The sequence below is a fragment of the Alosa sapidissima genome, chromosome 4 (assembly GCF_018492685.1).
Source record: "Alosa sapidissima isolate fAloSap1 chromosome 4, fAloSap1.pri, whole genome shotgun sequence".
NCBI classification, from domain to species: Eukaryota; Metazoa; Chordata; class Actinopteri; order Clupeiformes; family Clupeidae; genus Alosa; species Alosa sapidissima.
This window is the reverse complement of record NC_055960.1, coordinates 17,327,997-17,345,264: the sequence shown is the minus strand read 5'-3', so window position 1 is coordinate 17,345,264 and position 17,268 is coordinate 17,327,997. Positions and strand designations below refer to the sequence as shown.

General features: G+C 46.6%; 1 protein-coding gene across 1 annotated transcript in view; it reads right to left on the bottom strand.

The window, feature by feature from the left end:
* The window catches only part of LOC121706452 (AMP deaminase 2), a 49,581-nt gene that overhangs the window by 3,873 nt on the left and 28,440 nt on the right, over positions 1-17,268 (bottom strand). The window contains 12 exon segments of the mRNA XM_042088195.1: positions 248-411; positions 943-1,074; positions 1,523-1,630; positions 1,632-1,718; positions 2,888-3,017; positions 4,154-4,243; positions 4,679-4,820; positions 5,795-5,981; positions 7,296-7,407; positions 9,590-9,658; positions 10,522-10,652; positions 11,536-11,664. Of these exon segments, the coding sequence (XP_041944129.1) occupies positions 248-411; positions 943-1,074; positions 1,523-1,630; positions 1,632-1,718; positions 2,888-3,017; positions 4,154-4,243; positions 4,679-4,820; positions 5,795-5,981; positions 7,296-7,407; positions 9,590-9,658; positions 10,522-10,652; positions 11,536-11,565 (1,382 nt within the window). The 5' untranslated portion in view covers positions 11,566-11,664.

Sequence of the window (17,268 nt, the reverse complement as noted above, 5' to 3'; positions counted from 1 at the left end):
CTCTGTTGAGAGCCTCTTCACAAAGTACCATCCCAGGTTCAGAACCACTAAGAAACTGAAAGCACCACTGAATAGCTAGTGTTGTTGAATGATGAATAGACTTTCAGTTTGAACGCCCAACATCCACAAGGCCACATGAGCTCTATGTTCCTTAATCTGTACTGACTCTTTCTCCTCCTCCATTTGGAGAGCATCCCAACCACGCTGAAGTTCCGCCCGCCCTCGCCTGGCGGACAGGTGTACTCACAAGAGGCGTGGCACCTGGACGAGCCAGCGCACGTTGTCGGAGTAGACGGAGTGCTTGACGGCCCACTTGGCCAGATTGTCCCACTCGTCGCGGCAGCGCCCATAGATGGACAGGCGCAGCTCCACGTTCTGGTACTTACTCTCCTCCAGGTCGGCCATCACCTCCTGAGGAGACAAACACACAACGCCAATCAGCCAGCGCGTTAATATCTAGCAAATGCATGAAGCATGCAGCATTCTTACTATGAAATGAAACATCATTTAGACATTTAGCATGTTTTGATATATATGTAGTTGACATACATAAACAAACACATAAATTCAGTGTATCTATTATAACTATTTTCTTATTGCATAGCCTTGGGGTCTCCAAATATGGTGTGGTTTCTGGATCTTCAAATACTGTGTTGCTTAGGGACCTTAAATTACTGTATTCCCAAGGGATCTTGAAATAATTTACTGCCTAGAGATCCTCAACTAATGTATGCCCCTGGGATTTTCAATTACTGACTTTAATAGCCTAGCACCCTAAACACAGATAAACACCACAGTCAGCCTGATCCTGTGTCAGCATACATCAGCTGGCCTATTAGGAACTCAAGGGCTGGCAGATATGACCGCTGACATTTGGTCCAAGCAGACTCAAGCTAGAAGATGGGTGGGAAGGAACAGTTGAGCCTCATGTCTTTACAGTACCTTAATGATGTGGGCAAAGTACTTCCCCTCGATGTGGTTGTCTGTCTTGATGAAGATTTCACGCAGGATGGACTCTCCGATAGGGTTGTATTTGGCATTGAACTTGTCGAAGCGGTGGAACGTGTTACGGTCCTGTGGACATAGTGAGAATGACCGTTATACTCCACCTACATAGCTTCAACCAACCCTGACTTCTTTTAACACTTCAGCTAATAAAGGAAATGATCAGCTATGTTATGCCTCAGAGGTCTGACACACAGGAGAATTTATCCACTTAGTCACTAGATGCAGCTTAATTCATATGGGCCTTGGCATAAATTCACTAGACTAATTGGATCAGAAGACCTGAAGTACTAATAACACTCTGTGATACAGATTTCATCAATTCTTTATTCTGAATTAAATTATCAATCTCAACCAGCAGGTCTCTTATAGCTGATGGGGCCATTCTGAGAATCTCTGAAGTGGCTGTTCAGTGCTAACTCTCAACTAACTGAGCCGCCAAATTCCCCTACATTTACTCTATACTGAAACCAATATGGACATGAGATTGACCTTTGCCCCCTCTGCGCCTACTCACAGCATGCATGTCCAGGGTGTCGACACTGAGGTCAAAGGCTGTGAGGTTCATGGTTTCGAACACCTCCATGAGGGTCTGTCCGCGGCCGCGCTCGATGTGCACGATCTCCCCGGGGGTACTTCTTCATGGCCCGCTTGATGAAGCGCAGGAGGTGCTTCTGGTTCATGCAGGAGGATGCGTGGATGTGGGTGTCCACCTGAGGGAGCAATTGAGGGAGGGATGAAGATGGAGAAAGGGAGGGAGGGATGGAGAGAGGGATAAAGATAGTGAAAGGGAGGGATGGAGAGAGGGATGAAGATAGAGAAAGGGAGGGATGGATGGATGGAGGGAGGGATGAAGATGGAGAAAGGGAGGGATGGAGGGAGAGAGGGATAAAGATAGTGAAAGGGAGGGATGGATGAAGATAGAGAAAGGGAGGGATGGATGGATGGAGGGAGGGATGAAGATGGAGAAAGGGAGGGATGGAGGGAGGGATGAAGATGGAGAAAGGGAGGGATGGATGAAGATAGAGAAAGGGAGGGATGGATGGATGGAGGGAGGGATGAAGATGGAGAAAGGGAGGGAGGGATGGAGAGAGGGATAAAGATAGTGAAAGGGAGGGATGAATGAAGATAGAGAAAGGGAGGGATGGATGGATGGAGGGATGAAGATGGAGAAAGGGAGGGATGGAGGGAGGGATGAAGATGGAGAAAGGGAGGGAGGGATGAAGATAGAGAAAGGGAGGGATGAAGATGGTGAAAGGGAAAGATGAAGATAGAGAGGAAGGGAGGTAAGGAGAGATGAAGATGAGAGGGATGAAGAAAGGGAGGAAGGGAAGGATGGAAGGATGAAGATGGAGGGAGGGATGAAGAGGGAGAGAGGAAAAAGACAGCAGCCAGAAGCAGGGAGGCAAGGAGATGGTTAGGGGGAAATGAAATGATGACAAGAAGGGGGAGGAAAAGAACAGATGGAAAGAGAGAATTATGAAAGCTCGATGTTAGACAGTGAGCATAGAGGGCAACAATAACTTATATAACTAAACAATATAGGCCTCACAATAGGCCTCTACTACTTAAAAACTCCTTGGGCTTTACAACCCATCAAAGAGAGACACAGGAGTAAAGAAACTGGCTTGAAACAGCTAGACCCTGCTATGTCTCGTAATGAACCTGGCCTGAAACAGCTAGACCCTGCTATGTCTCGTAATGAACCTGGCCTGAAACAGCTAGACCCTGCCATATCTCGTAATGAACCTGGCCTGAAACAGCTAGACCCTGCCATATCTCGTAATGAACCTGGCCTGAAACAGCTAGACCCTGCCATGTCTCCAAATCTCATCAGAGAGCCAGTGTGGTGATGCTGAGCTGATGTTTTAATGTGCTCCACCTTGCGGATGTTGTAGAAGTCCCGGTGGGGGACCTGCTTCTGGGCGGCCAGCTCCTTCATCTCGTTCAGCAGGATGTGCATCTGGAACTTTGAACTCAGGTACTGCAGGCGCCGGTAGCAAAAGGACTTCCTGTAAAGGACCAGGATGACGGCAGGAAGCCAACACTTAACTCTCTGATGTAACAGATTATCAAATCTCCTAATGTTCCCGAGGATTACTGAATGCATTTCACTCATTTCTCAGAGTGAAATCCATGGTTACCCTCATGCATCAAAAAACATGTGAATCCTGTTACCTCTTCATTAATTTGTAAAATTCGTAAAGTACTCTGTGTGGGTAAATCCTATTGTCTTTTTACATCAACTACATCAGTGTATCAAACCAAATTGGAAAAGACTGGAAAAGAAGATGTCCAGGCTGACTACAACAAAGTCTTCAGTAATTGTATCAGACATTCTCTGTGGTGGAGCTTCTTTTGTTACCCTAATGTGTCTTGTAGCTTGGTTTTACAGTCACTGAGCTGACATTTTCAATTCTTATTTAGCCTAGGAAGCTGCGTACAGCAAATAACAGGAGATATTTCCCTCTGTAGCAATGCCTTGGCCTTGCCTAGTCTATGAGCAGGGGCCGGTTTCACAAAAATAGACTTTGTCTATGTCTTAGATATAGTAGATAGTCAGACTTCATCTAAACTAAACTGTTGCACAAAGCAGTTTACCGGTAGTTCTTCACTAGCTCATAAGCATGACCATCTGAGTAATCACATCTAACAAACTGGGGCATTGATCACTAATATTTAATCGGTTTAGCTTTCTTATGTAGTTGATTATTTCAAATGGCGTAAAATGTGTGGTGTATGACACCCTAAACCTACTCTCATCAGTCTCTGAAATTATCGCCATTCATTTTTTCGTTGATTAGTTCCCTGCCAAAATGGCGGCGTAAACAAATGACGTAACCGATAGAACTTAACTACTGGAACTGAGTCGGTAGTAACTGACAGATACTATGTTACCTTGGTAATATTTAGTAACAAAGACCTAAGTTAGCCTGGGGTTAAGGCGTCTAATTATTTTAGTCTAAAATAAGTCAGTCTTTACTTTTATTATTTCATTAGACTAGTATTTGGGCAAAAATAAAGTAATGCACACACAGTCTCAACATTTCATTTCCCCATCTTGAAAATGAAACCGTGAGTGAGACCATGCCCACCAATGTCTACTTGTTGACCATGCGTTCTGGCAGCAAGCGCGAGATGGACTCACACAGGGCCATTGATGATGAGGGCCATCATCATGTTCATGTCTGCGATGTACTCCTTCAGGTCGGTGTATGGCAGGTCCAGCTCAGTGCTCCTGTGTGTGGAGAGGGAGTGATATCTGTACTCTATGCTTTCAACACACTTTACAGTCAACAGAACCTACAGAGCACACTGGCTCAACATGCACACATGCATATCCAGTGCATGAATGGATGCACGTGGGATACTTACCGACACAGACACACACACACACACACACATACATTCTTTAAAAGTATGCACGCATACAGCATGCATACACAACACACACACACACACACACACACACACACGTGCACACACATGCACACATACATGTACACACACACACACACATGCATGTACACACACACACACACACACACACACACACACACACACACAACCATATGACTGTACTGATTCTTTAAAATTATACACAGATATATGCATATGCACACACACACACACACACACACACACACACACACACACAACTGATGTCTCTTACTTGTCCATGTTGTTCTTCTTGGTGTAGACATGGATGATTCCGTTCACCATCTTACAGCCGTAGCCCATGTCTGAGGGCATGTTCTTGGGGTCCTGGCCTTCATAAGGGTGCGTCAAAGAGACAGGGGGATGCACTGGGGCATCTGACATTACCAAAACACAGAGGGAAGGGAAGACAGAAAGGAACATATGAACAGAGAAAAAAAGAAAAGAATAACAAGAGAAATGATAGAGAGAAACAATATATAAATAAATACAGGGTAGATGTAGCCACTGTGTAAACCAACTTCCTCTGGAACAGCACAGTCCACAGGATTCATTTAGGTATCAGCCCCCCCCCCCCCCCCCCCCCATATCAAGTTACTTCTTATAAGTAAAGCGCTGCAGTGTGAGAACAGTCTAGTGTAATTAATAATCTAACACCAGAAATGAACCGTCACTGTCAGCGCTCGTGCTGCTGACACAGTGGCTGCGCGATGACTGGTTCTATTGGCCTTGATCTTGCACGCCGTTTCAGAATGCAGACCGTGTAACCAAGCATAATGGCTTCATTCAGCAGAAAAGCTAGCTGGACAAATAAAAGAAAACTAAAATGATTCAGTGCAGCATATTGGCATATTTCAAACTCTCAAAATCTGCAAAGAATGCAACTGGGCTGTTGGTGGCCTAGGGTGGAGGACAACTCCACGAAGAGGAGAACAAACAGGTTGTCCTAAGCAACTTACATTGTATTTATATCAGAGACCAAACAAAACAAGCCAGAGAGGTAGCTCGTCCCTCACTTCAGAGCTCTCCCAGAAACTCCACACAGTATTTTGTCATTTGGGAGACAAGACTGCCCCCACTTTGTTTGTTTCCAGTCCCAGAGGCAGCACTGTGTAAGTTACTTTTACATTTAGATGTATTAATTTATCCAAAGTGACGTCTTATACTGCAGTTGAAGTACTGGAGTATTTCAGGGTTTCAGCAGCCTAGCGCCAATGGCTCAAGCAGTGATAATTACAAAACGTTTCAAAAGCATCCCGTCTCAGATTTTTTTTTTTTTTTTTTAAATGGCACCCTGGTTCTACAGTAGCTGCGCTGGATCAGGCCCTGGGTGGTCCGAGTGTGGCCTCACCTGCGTCCACGGGGGTCTCTGGGATCTCCTCGTAGACGCGCAGCTCCATGGGCTTCTCCCCCAGCTCCTGCAGCGCCCGCGCTGTGGTCTTACAGAAGCTCTGCATGGACAGGGCCATGTACTTCTCCCGGATGAACAGCGCCTTCACCACACACTTGGCTGCGTCCACCAGGTCTGTAAAGGGAACCTTTGGGGGGGGGAGCAGGGGAGAGAGATGGAGATGAAGAGAGAGAGAGGCAGGAAAAGGGGGAGAGAAAGAGAGGCAGAAGGGTTCAAAGAATGGGAACGAGAGAGAGACAGAAAGTGGGGCAAAGGTAGAGAGAGAGAGAAAGATGGAGGGAGAGAAAGAGAGAGAGAGTGTTGTTGTTCGTAAATTGCATTCATCTCTGGAGACATCTGAGTGGGAATTTGATTAGAGTAAAGGTGGGAACAATTTGATGGTTAACAGAGCTTGACATTTCTAAACCAATCTAGGCCTTTTTATCGGGTTGGTCAAATTGAGGGCAATCACTGAATCATAAAACCGGCATGGTGTTTATCACAATGGAGTCATTATGGCCCTTTCACATTTGAAATGATCTCTTCAAATTGTCCGGTCATCGTATGGGCTAAAGTCTCATCATGTGAGATCAGACTCTGATAATTCCAAACTGGTGTGTGAACATGATTTACCCAGGCCATTTCCTGACCTGGGCTACATGTGTGAAAGGATAGCTCTGTGCAATCTCTAGACTGTGTCCACAGTTCATTTTCAAAAGGGACTACACAACTTAATAATCATAGATGCTGTAACAATCTACAACTGACATCAACAGGCTGTCCTCAGGTATACTGGGTGCTCTTGTAACACCTGGCCCTGTGTGGCTGGAATGGTGAACATTAGTATATGGAGGAAACTCTAACTTAAACCCCTAAGCATTTACAACACCTCCATTCTCATTTATTTTTAAACCACGGCGACATGGTGGCTACAAAACAGTGAATACCACCTATCCATTTGCTGAGTGCTGAGTGCTCAGGCATTGACCCCATGACTCCTGTGATGCGGGCATCTGCCGTGCCCTGCGAGTTAAGCTTAATGAGTGCTAGTGCGAAAGCAGCAGTGCCCTGAGAAGGAGCTAATAAAACAATCTCTTGGCCCATGTAGCGCCACGCGATGCCCATTTAAGGTCATTCTCTGGCCCCAGGAATCCAAGGGAGAAAAAGGAGAGCTTACAAGAGAACGAGAGAGAATGAGAGAGAGAGAGAGAGAGAGAGAGAGAGAGAGAGCTCTGACCGGAGCATCACATGATGTCACTGAAATAGCACTCTACCACAATAAATACATCAAGTGTCAAGAGCTATCTGACCACAACGATAACGCCTAAAAGAGGACGAGAGGATTTTTAACTTATTAATTTAGGCACTGTCCTGCTAAATATAACCTGAATAAGGCTTAAAAATACAGCTGGGGTCTGAAGGCCATCGTCCCTGTGAGGAGTTAGCCGTGCTAGCGTCTCACCCCGCACTTCTCCTCTCCCGATATGGAGACGCGCTGGTACTCGCGCTCCACCCCCACGTCACGCTTCTTGAGACAGTGGTCCACGTCCACCATGCTCTGCTCCTTCAGGAACCTGGAGCGCAGGAGGAGGAGGAGGAGCAACGTTAGCTAGGTGGTCAGGGGGGGGAAGGGGGGAGAAAGAGGGAAAAGGGAGGGGAGGAGGGCAGTGAGGTGGGATGGGAAGACAGACAAAAAGACAGGAAGAGACTTTGAGGGGAGAGAGAGGCAATGAGCAGACAAGAGAGTGATGGGATGGTAAAGGGGTAGGTTACCAAGTCAGCGATGAATAGATGGATAGATAGTTTGGCTTACTCAGTCACAACGAGTGCTGCGTCATGTGGATAGCCCAGCATGAGCTGGGGCTCTGGTGGCCGTCCCTGATAATGAGGACAGAAGACACTTCTGGAAAATATAATTACCCCCTCCATATCCACCCTCGTCAGAGTAAAGATCAGAGGATCAAAAGGCTTAGCTACATCGCTGTGTGTGTGTGTGTGCGAGTGCCGGCGGGATACACTGAGGTGTGATGACTCAGAGAGTTCTAGATGCCAATTAGTCCAACTAAAGGTTGCTGGGAAGCGGGGCAGTGTGGGGGAGAGATTGGTGTTGGATGGCCTTTCTGTACGGCCGCCACTTCAAAGTGTGTGTGTGTAAAAGGTCTGCTCCTGTCTCCGGTCATCAAACACAATGGGCTGTATTTTGGGTACCAGCGCATGGCGTAAAGTTCGTTTTCCACCCGCGCAAAGTTTAATTCGGTATTTTGCACGTTTATTTTTTAAACATTGCGCCCAGGGGTGTGGCAATTAACAACCTAGGGAGGGGCCTGGCGCGTTGTCTAAAAATCGCTATCGTAGCAGGTGCACGCACCATCCTTCTATCATTCATGAACGCACACCAGCGCACGTCCATGCAAAGCATTACAAATTGCACGATTACAATGGGAAACATAATTAGAATAAAGACATTACGAAATACTGTACATCTCATGGTGAGTAGTTATTCACCATCATTTGCAAATTGGTAATAACGGTTAAAAGTGATTAGGGGAGAGGCGAGAGACACGTATGGAGCACAGCTGAAGACGCACTGTCACGAGATATAAGCAACTCCTCTGCAGGATAAATGTTGTTTTATTCAGTCATTTGAGCAATATTAGGGTAAGTGTTGCTTTTTCCAGCCTATGTTTTCGATGGTAACCCATTGTCAGTCAATAGTGAAAGTAACTGCATATAACTGTCTTGTCATTGACTGACTCCTTGGTGAAGTTAATTTCACTTTGCCAATGAGTTCAAATAATAGACGGTTGCAAATGCGTCAAGGCTATGCTAGGTTTTAGTAAAGCATGGTTTAACAATGACTATTCCATACGGTCTCGCAAGCAGCCTCCTTCAAATGTGCCGTTGAATGCCAAAATACCGATGCATTTATTTGACATATCGCGCTTTGCGCCGTTAAAGGGAATGACAGATGTCATTCTAATTGGTTTAAAATGATGTTACGCCCCAAACACACCCATATGACTGATTAAAAAACCTAGGAACATCTTGTTGTGCCATGCGCTCCACGTTTGATAACAAAACCCCTCCCAATGTGAACTGGACATCCTACTAAATTTGAATAGACTTTTGACGAGTGACGATGCACTTTAGAATGTCATGATAGGGCCCGATGCCCCACACTTCCCCAGGCCCAGGCAGGATCGCTAAGGGGCTGTTGTCAGCTGGACCGATGCCACACGAGGAAGAGGGAGAGACCCACCAACTGTCACAACCACATGGCACCTCAATGAGAAAGAAGGGGCTCAGTCAGACATGAGGTATGATTACAGGGAGGGCTGACTCTGAGAAGGCATCAGTGATGAAGATGAAAAGTCAAGACATGAAGAGATAGAATGAAGTCTGTGGATTAATGTTTGAGAGAACAGTATCAAGAGTGAAGAGAGAGAGAGAGAGAGAGAGAGAGAGAGAGAGCTAGAGAGAGAGAAGGAATTAAGAGAAAAAGGAAGCAAGTATGTGAATGAGACAATGTATATAACAGTTTCTCTTCATCTTTCAGCTGTTTATCATGCAATCTAAGAGAGCAAAGGAGGTGAAAAATAAAGAGCGAGAGAGACAGAGAGAGAGAGAGAGAGAGAGATACAGAGAAAGAGAGAGACAGAGAGAGAGAGAGAGAGAGAGAGAGAGAGAGAGAGAGAGAGAGAGAGAGAGAGAGAGAGGCAGGGCAGGCGTTTGCATGTGGGAGAGCAGCTCACTCACTCCAGGTCAGCAGCGCTGTCAATTTTCATGAAGTCCTGTTTGGCACGTACCAAGATCTCTGGCTCAAGCCTGGAGCAGAGGTGAAGAGGCGGGCAAAGCCAGGGACACACATGCACACACACATATGCACACACACACACACACACACACACACACACACACACACACACATACAAAATCAAGGGGAGGTGAGTTATGGTGAAGAGCCAAAGACAAAAAGGCAACAAGAAAACACACGATCAGAACACCACTGTGCTGCTTCCTGATTGGTCACATGATGTTGCCGGTTCACACTGACCAGACCCCTAAAGCTGAACAGAGCAAACAAACAGTGACATGGTGAAAATGCCCCCTTTTGCACAGACTCAACAGTGATTCCCACACACAACTCTGAGCTCTCTGTTGACTAGCCAATGTTTTAGTACACACGCTAAACTAAGCATTAGCACACAAGTGACTTTTAGTCATGCAACATGATAGTAATTAGTACATAAGCAGACTATCAGTAATTTCTGCTATTTGATGGGTTAATATTAGTACATACTGTTTAGTGCAAGCACATGCAGTTGTGAGAGGATTATCATAAGTATCAATTGTTAGCGACATCAGTGTAAGCCAAGGTTAGCCTGTTAGTCTTGATACTAGTTAGCATGCAAGAGGCTAACAGGTGATTAGCTGTGGTTGTCAAGGAATAGGGGCGAGACAGGAGAATGTGAAGGTCAAGCTTTCAGAGATGGACAGAGAGAGAGAGGGAGAGAGAGAAGGAGGGAAAGACAGAGAGGGTGGGAGTGATAGAGAGAGGGAGGAGAAAGAGAAACAGAGTATAGAGGAGAGAGAAGAAGAGACGTATGGGCACAGGCAGGGGTATTGCTGGAGGTGTGTGTGTGTGTGTATGTGTGTGTGTGTGTGTCTCTCTCAGGCAGGCAGCTCACTTGACATCCTGGCTGATCTGCCGCTCCAGGCGGTGTCGTTTCTCCTCTAGCTGCTCGATGGGGCTGTCCTCGGGGAACTCATATGGAGCGCTGCGCATCTCACTGTCCGCCAGGCTGCGCGAGAACAGCTCCTGTGGACAGGACACACACACACACACACACACACACACGCACACACACACACGCACACACACACACACACACAAGACATGACAAACAAGCACACATATACAGTACATGCATACACATTATGATTGTACTGCATTGGTTGTACAATTTCTATTGTATAGTATCGGAACGTCACATATTACCAACCGTCCCGTATGTCCAACCTCTTACGTGTATGTGTCACTTAATATTCATTTCTATACAAACCAAGACGGCGGATTCCTAAAGAAACGCACCCACATCATACAGTACGTGTATCTAAATTAGCTATGTACCAAAAATGTCATTTTATCGTGACTCGAAGAGCTTTAAACATTGTTGTAAGGCTGCGTGTACAAATCCGCTTGGAGTTCCAGTGGAATTTTGAATTGCGACGAGAATTCTCAGGCTAACCGTTGATGTGCCATGAGAAGGTTGGGAATATGCACTCACCAGCCCAGCACTTAACTCAGAACATGGTAAACAAAATCGGATATTTCAGGCAGTAAAAACCCCCGGTAAGAACCAAACTACATTTTGTTCAAATCCTACACACCTATGGCTACTGAAAAATGTAAGGTTCATTTATCAAATGTTATTTTGAAGTATTAAAAAAACATTGTTGTTTTAGAATTTCGAACGAAATGGTTGGTAATTAGTATGTTTACGATATATGGAAAAACACTGATGAGGAGATGTACACAAACAAACAAACCAACAAAAGCGAATGGACAAACATGAAACCTGCACACTTATAGTGATATCCATGATAACCATGCTTACAGAAATCAACTATGTGCATGTGAACTCACACTGAGGACACACACACACACACACACAGTGTAGATCAGAGCTAGGCATTCTCACCTCGGCAATCTCTTTGTATTTGCCGTCCATGGAGGTACGGCAGGTCAGGGAAGTGCTTGAGAGTCACGGGGGTGCCCGGCAGAGAGCGCTGGGATGTCAGGGGCTTGGGGCCAGACGCACCACGGAGATCTACACACACACACACACACAAATGAAAATTTACACACTCCAATGTGTGCCAGTGCAAAAATACAAACATCTGTGTGTGTGCAAACACACACAAACACACAGACAGTACGGACAGTCGGACACACAAGGAATTTTAAAACATGGAATTTTTTAACCTTAAATTGTTGCGGACGGAATCTTTTTTTAGAATGTTCAAAACACCCAGGCTGAGGGTTTAAATACCTTTCCCATACACCTGCCAAAATTAAGAGCCGAGGCAGCAGGAGCAGCGGGAGAAGGAGAAAGTAGAGTAGCCGAGTTTCCCTCTCCTCTCCTCCTCTCCTTCCCCTCTCCTCCTCTCCTCCCTGCACCTCGTGCGTCAGGAGTGCCTGGGGTTCGACATTAACTGCTGCTCCCTGCTGCTCATGACCACCCGGGGCTCAAGACCAGCCCTGTCTAACCCACTTAAAAGGGAGAAAACAACCCAGGACACGATGCCCAATGGCTAGCCAGCAGACAGTTTTTCAGAGCCCGACTCCCCTGGTGTTTACATGGTCCATATATGTGTTGGGAGTGTAATCAAACAGTCTGCATGTTCAATGGGGAAGAAACTGACAAAAGCATACAGAGGTACACACAATGGGACAACACACACGCACGCACAAACACACACACACTCACATGCACACACACAGCAAGTCCTTGCTCTTTTGTGATTAGCTCTGAGAAGCAGTGCCAGCAGTCTGGGTGAGAGGCACCGCATCGATACCGTGACAGCAGGAAACAACATGCCTCGTCCTCGTCCTCGTCCTCTCTGTGAGGAGAGAAACTTGGCACCCACCAGGCATCAGTGCCCCACTGTGCTTTAAAAAAGCGCCACACAGAGGCGTCCACAGAGACCTCAGAGGAAGCCCAACTAATGACAACTCTTCTTAATTAGATCACCCCATCTTCAAGTCAAGTCAAGGCAAGTCAGATCATTTTTGCATGACATGTTTGACACACCAAATTGAGTTTCTCAAGGAACACACTGTACATCTCAAGGAACACACTTGCTATAAATGCTAGTGTAAATACTAATTAAAGTAAAAAATATCTCCCTAAATATCTCTTCTCACACAATCACTCGTGAATTAAAACATAACACACACACCACTTCTGAAAACAAGATAAAAAAACACACGCACACACACACATAGAACACACACACACTCACAAAACATACACACGCACACACACACACACACACACACACACACACCTAAAAGTAGTAGGTGAGTATTGGAGGCACCTGTGGCTTCGCTCCCCTGCTCACAGTGGCACCCTAGCAGGTGGCGCGCTAACGTGCTAACAAGACCCTTTATGTCCGTGTGGGCAGCCCAGGCCCCCCAGAGCAAACTCGCCCCAGTCCCTGCCTCGCTCCCAGTCCCTGCCTCGCACCCAGTCCCTGCTTGAAGCTGAGTGTGAAGGAGTGTGTGTGGGTGTGGGGGTGAGTCTGCATGGAAGCATTACATTACATTACATTACATTTGGCTGACGCTTTTTTTAACCAAAGCGACTAACAACATGGTAAACAGTAAGTTTTAGAACAATTCTCACAATTTTAGGACAGTTTAAAAAAAAACTGCAGAGCTGAGATTGGCACTGACACTCATTGAGTGATGCACACAGAGAACTCCCTCTGTGGAAATTCATCTAGCACAAGAGTGTGGGGGGGGGGGGGGTAGGTGTAGGTGTAGGTGTGTGTGTGTGTGTGTGTGTGTGTGTGTGTGTGGGGGGGGGGGGGGGTTCTCAGACAGGTGAGATGCTGTTTTTTATTTTTAATGCTCGTTAGTGCACACATTTTAAGTCCCATGCCACCTGCAAGATGAGAGTTGCTATGGAGACCCTTTCCGTAATCCTTAACGAGGCTGAGGAGATCAGCGCAACGAGGTCGGTGACATACCCCCACCCACCCTGCTGTGGTAGTCATGGAGACAGGGGGAAGGGGAGGGGTGTGTGTGTCCGAGCACCCATATGGGTCTCAGCACACAAACACACAAACACACACATACAAACAACACATAACACCCAAACACAGGGGAGGGGTGTGTGAGCATGTGCAGTTCAGCAAAGAAGAGAGGGTGAAGAGGCCAAGCCAGAGGAGCACAAAGACATTACTGTGTCAGGTCCAGAATATACATAGAGGGATTGAGAGAGAGAGAGAGAGAGAGAGATGGATAGAGAGAGTGAGAGAGAGAAAGAAAGAGAGAGATGGATGGATGGAGAGAGAAACTGCAAACTGAAGAATTTTGTGAAGACTGCATGTTTGATGTGTGTGTGTGTGTGTGTGTGTGTGTGTGTGCACATGTGTGCATGTCTCTGTGTAATTGAGTGTGGAATGTAAGCAGGGCTCATGGGGCACTTTAATGGGGAGCTGATGGAGCCAAGGGACCCACTGGGCCGCTGGGGAGTCTTTTCTGGGCTCCCTACAGCCTGTAACATCTTCAGCAGCTGCTGCTCAGGCGGAGCACAGACCATCCCTATCACCAGGGCTGACCCACAGCCCCGGGGATGACACACTACACTACAACACTATTGTGTGTGTGTGTGTGTGTGTGTGTGTGTGTATGCTCTGCGTCATGTCAGTGTGTGTTTAAGTATGAGGCCCTGATCATAAGATTAGTTTCTCTGCTCTTGAGCTTTTCCTCAAGAAAGCAGCAATTACCATAGTGAGGAGCTGCAACAATCAGGTGACCATGATCTAGGCCACACAAACATAAAGAATGCAGTGAGTGGAGTGGTGCATTCATTCACCAACAAAAATAGCCTCATCTTCCCCCCACCCCTTTCTTTTCACTGAGAAGAGAAAGCTGACAGCAGGCGAAAAATACTCCCATCACACATTCTCAAAGCTTTTCACAAATCACAAACAACATCTCAGAACCTACACTCCATCATTCAGTTCCAGAGCAAATTTCTAGAATTTGGTCTCTCTCTGATGAATATTCCATGAGGCCTGTGGGGACCCAGTAAAGAGTGATGATGGGCGTCTGAGAGATGAAGGTGCGATCCGAGGTAGAGTGAGAAACAGCTGCTTTGTACACCAGGAGGGAGATCACATGATGCATCATCAGCATTACATCAGCACTCCAAAGACTGGGTTCACCAATACTAATCTCTGCTCTCTGTGTGTGTGTGTGTGTGTGCCTGTGTGCGTGTGTGCGTGTGTGCGCGCACACGTGTGTGTGTACATGTGCATGCTTCTGTGAGAACTGTGAGTGTAAACCTGTCTGTGTATGTGTTGAGGGGGACTGGATATTGCCATGTACTGTACATACAGGTTTGATTACTTGATAACTCTCTCTTTGTCTCTGTCTGTCTCTCTCTCTGTCTCTCTTGTCTGTAAGTGCTGGTGTTGTGCGGCAGCAGTTAGTCTATGGTGGAGCGTGGAGACAGCATTGATTTGGGAGTTGATGATTGATGGAGCGATAGGGTGGCGCTCTCTCAGAGAGGCCATCAGGACTGTTCTGACAGAACTCTCCCAGCCGTCACAGCAGTAAATAACCCCCCCGACACACACACACACACACACACACACACACACACACACACACACACACACACGCACAGATAGAGAGAAAATGAGAGAGAGAGAAAGAGAGAGCGTGGGTGGGAGCAAGGAAAGGAATGAAGAAAAGAGGAAGTCAGAATTGGAAAGTAGGCTAAAAAAGAAAGGAAAGGAGAGGAGAGGCAGAAAGACAACTTAAGGAATGCACATTAGAGAAAGAACAAGGGAAGGAGAGAGAGGGTAACGGTCCAGAGGTAAGAGAAGTATAAGTATATAGTATAAGTATATAGTATAAGTATAGTATATATACTCTTTTGATTTGGTCTCTGCATTTATTCCAATCCGTGAATTAGTGAAACACACTCAGCACACAGTAAACACACAGTGAGGTGAAGCACACACTAATCCCGGCGCAGTGAGCTGCCTGCAACAATAGCGGCGCTCGGGGAGCAGTGAGGGGTTAGGTGCCTTGCTCAAGGGCACTTCAACCGTGCCTACTGGTCGGGGGTTCGAACCGGCAACCCTCCGGTTACAAGTCCGAACCGCTAACCAGTAGGCCACGGCTGCCCCCAAAAGAAAGGAAAGACATTAAGAAAGAAACTATGGGTGAAAGAGAAAGAGTGGACCACCTGGTCTCCCCTCCCCTCCAGAGGAGCTGATGGGGGAGGGTTTAGGTGGCAGTGGAATGAACATGTTTCTCTGAGTGAAGAATCCATCTCTATTCTCTTATCTGCCCCTCTCACACACGCATTATGGAAACAAATGGCCCCATCACTCAAAGTCAATGACGCTCTCCATCCATCACTCACTCTCTCATATACACATCCTCACATCCCATCACAAAGCCGTGAATCAAATGCAGCTTTTCTCCCTCCCTCCCTTCAACCAACACCTACATAACACACTCACTCACTCACTTACACACTATACATAGAAATAAATATACTATGAAGTGGGTGTTCTAGACAAGGACACACTTTCTCGCGCCATTCCATTTCCTAGGGTATTAGAGTGTGACACAAGACCTTTGTCTCATGTCAAAACATCAGCATTACATGACATGTCTAAAACTGGCCTTTTTGGTGGTGACAGGCGAGCAGCGGCTCACCCGGTGAATAAAACCTAACACGCGCACCCCTTCAGAAAACAAGATAAACACACACACACACACACACACACACACACACACACACATCCAGGATTTGCACACATTAACACACTCAAACGCATGGGTACACAGTCCTTCAGCTTTCACTTTCCCTGTGGCCAGGGGAGAAAGATTGGTGCTTGGCCCTTGCAGCGTGTTGTCGGTGAATGTCTGTCACAGAGGCGAGCAAGGACACCTGAGCTGACTGACCACAGGGCTGTGTTACAGTTTGTCCTGCTCCCTTACAAACACACACACACACACACACACAGACACACACACAGACACACACACACCAGCCTGGGGGGCTCCTCTGCTCCTGCATGTCTGCAGTTAGATACAGCGGGGAGGAGAGGAAGGAGAGAGGCCGGGAGATGAGTGGAGAAGCAGGGGATGATGACTGTGATGTGGGGTGTTTGATGAGGGGAAATGCAGGGAATGCTCAGCAGGAAGTCCATAAAACCCCTTGCATGGATGATAATGCATCTCTCTCTCTCTCTATCTCATCTCTCTCTCACACACTCACAGTGTCAATAATGCAGTGTTTTCACTTGCAGACTGCTGCTGAAAATTCTGGAATGCCTCTCTGCTTCTCTCCCTCTTTTTCTTTCATTTACTCCCTCTCTTTTGTATTTCTCTCTCTCCCTCTTTCTCTGGTTGAGTTCCTGTATCCCTGTCTCACTCCCTGTCCTCTGCTGTAACCTCCCCAATGATGACTTCCTGTTTTCTATTTAAAGGATGCTGATGTTGATATAGGAGGACTGTACCCCCCCCCCCCCCAAATACACACACACACACACACTGAGAAAATGTTCTACAGATCAGTCTCCTTGTGTTAAACCCCTTTGTCCTAGAGGAAGAGGTTGGAGAGGACCTGCCAACAGCACAGGGGTAAATGATGAAGAGGCTTAAGGTCTGCACAACACAA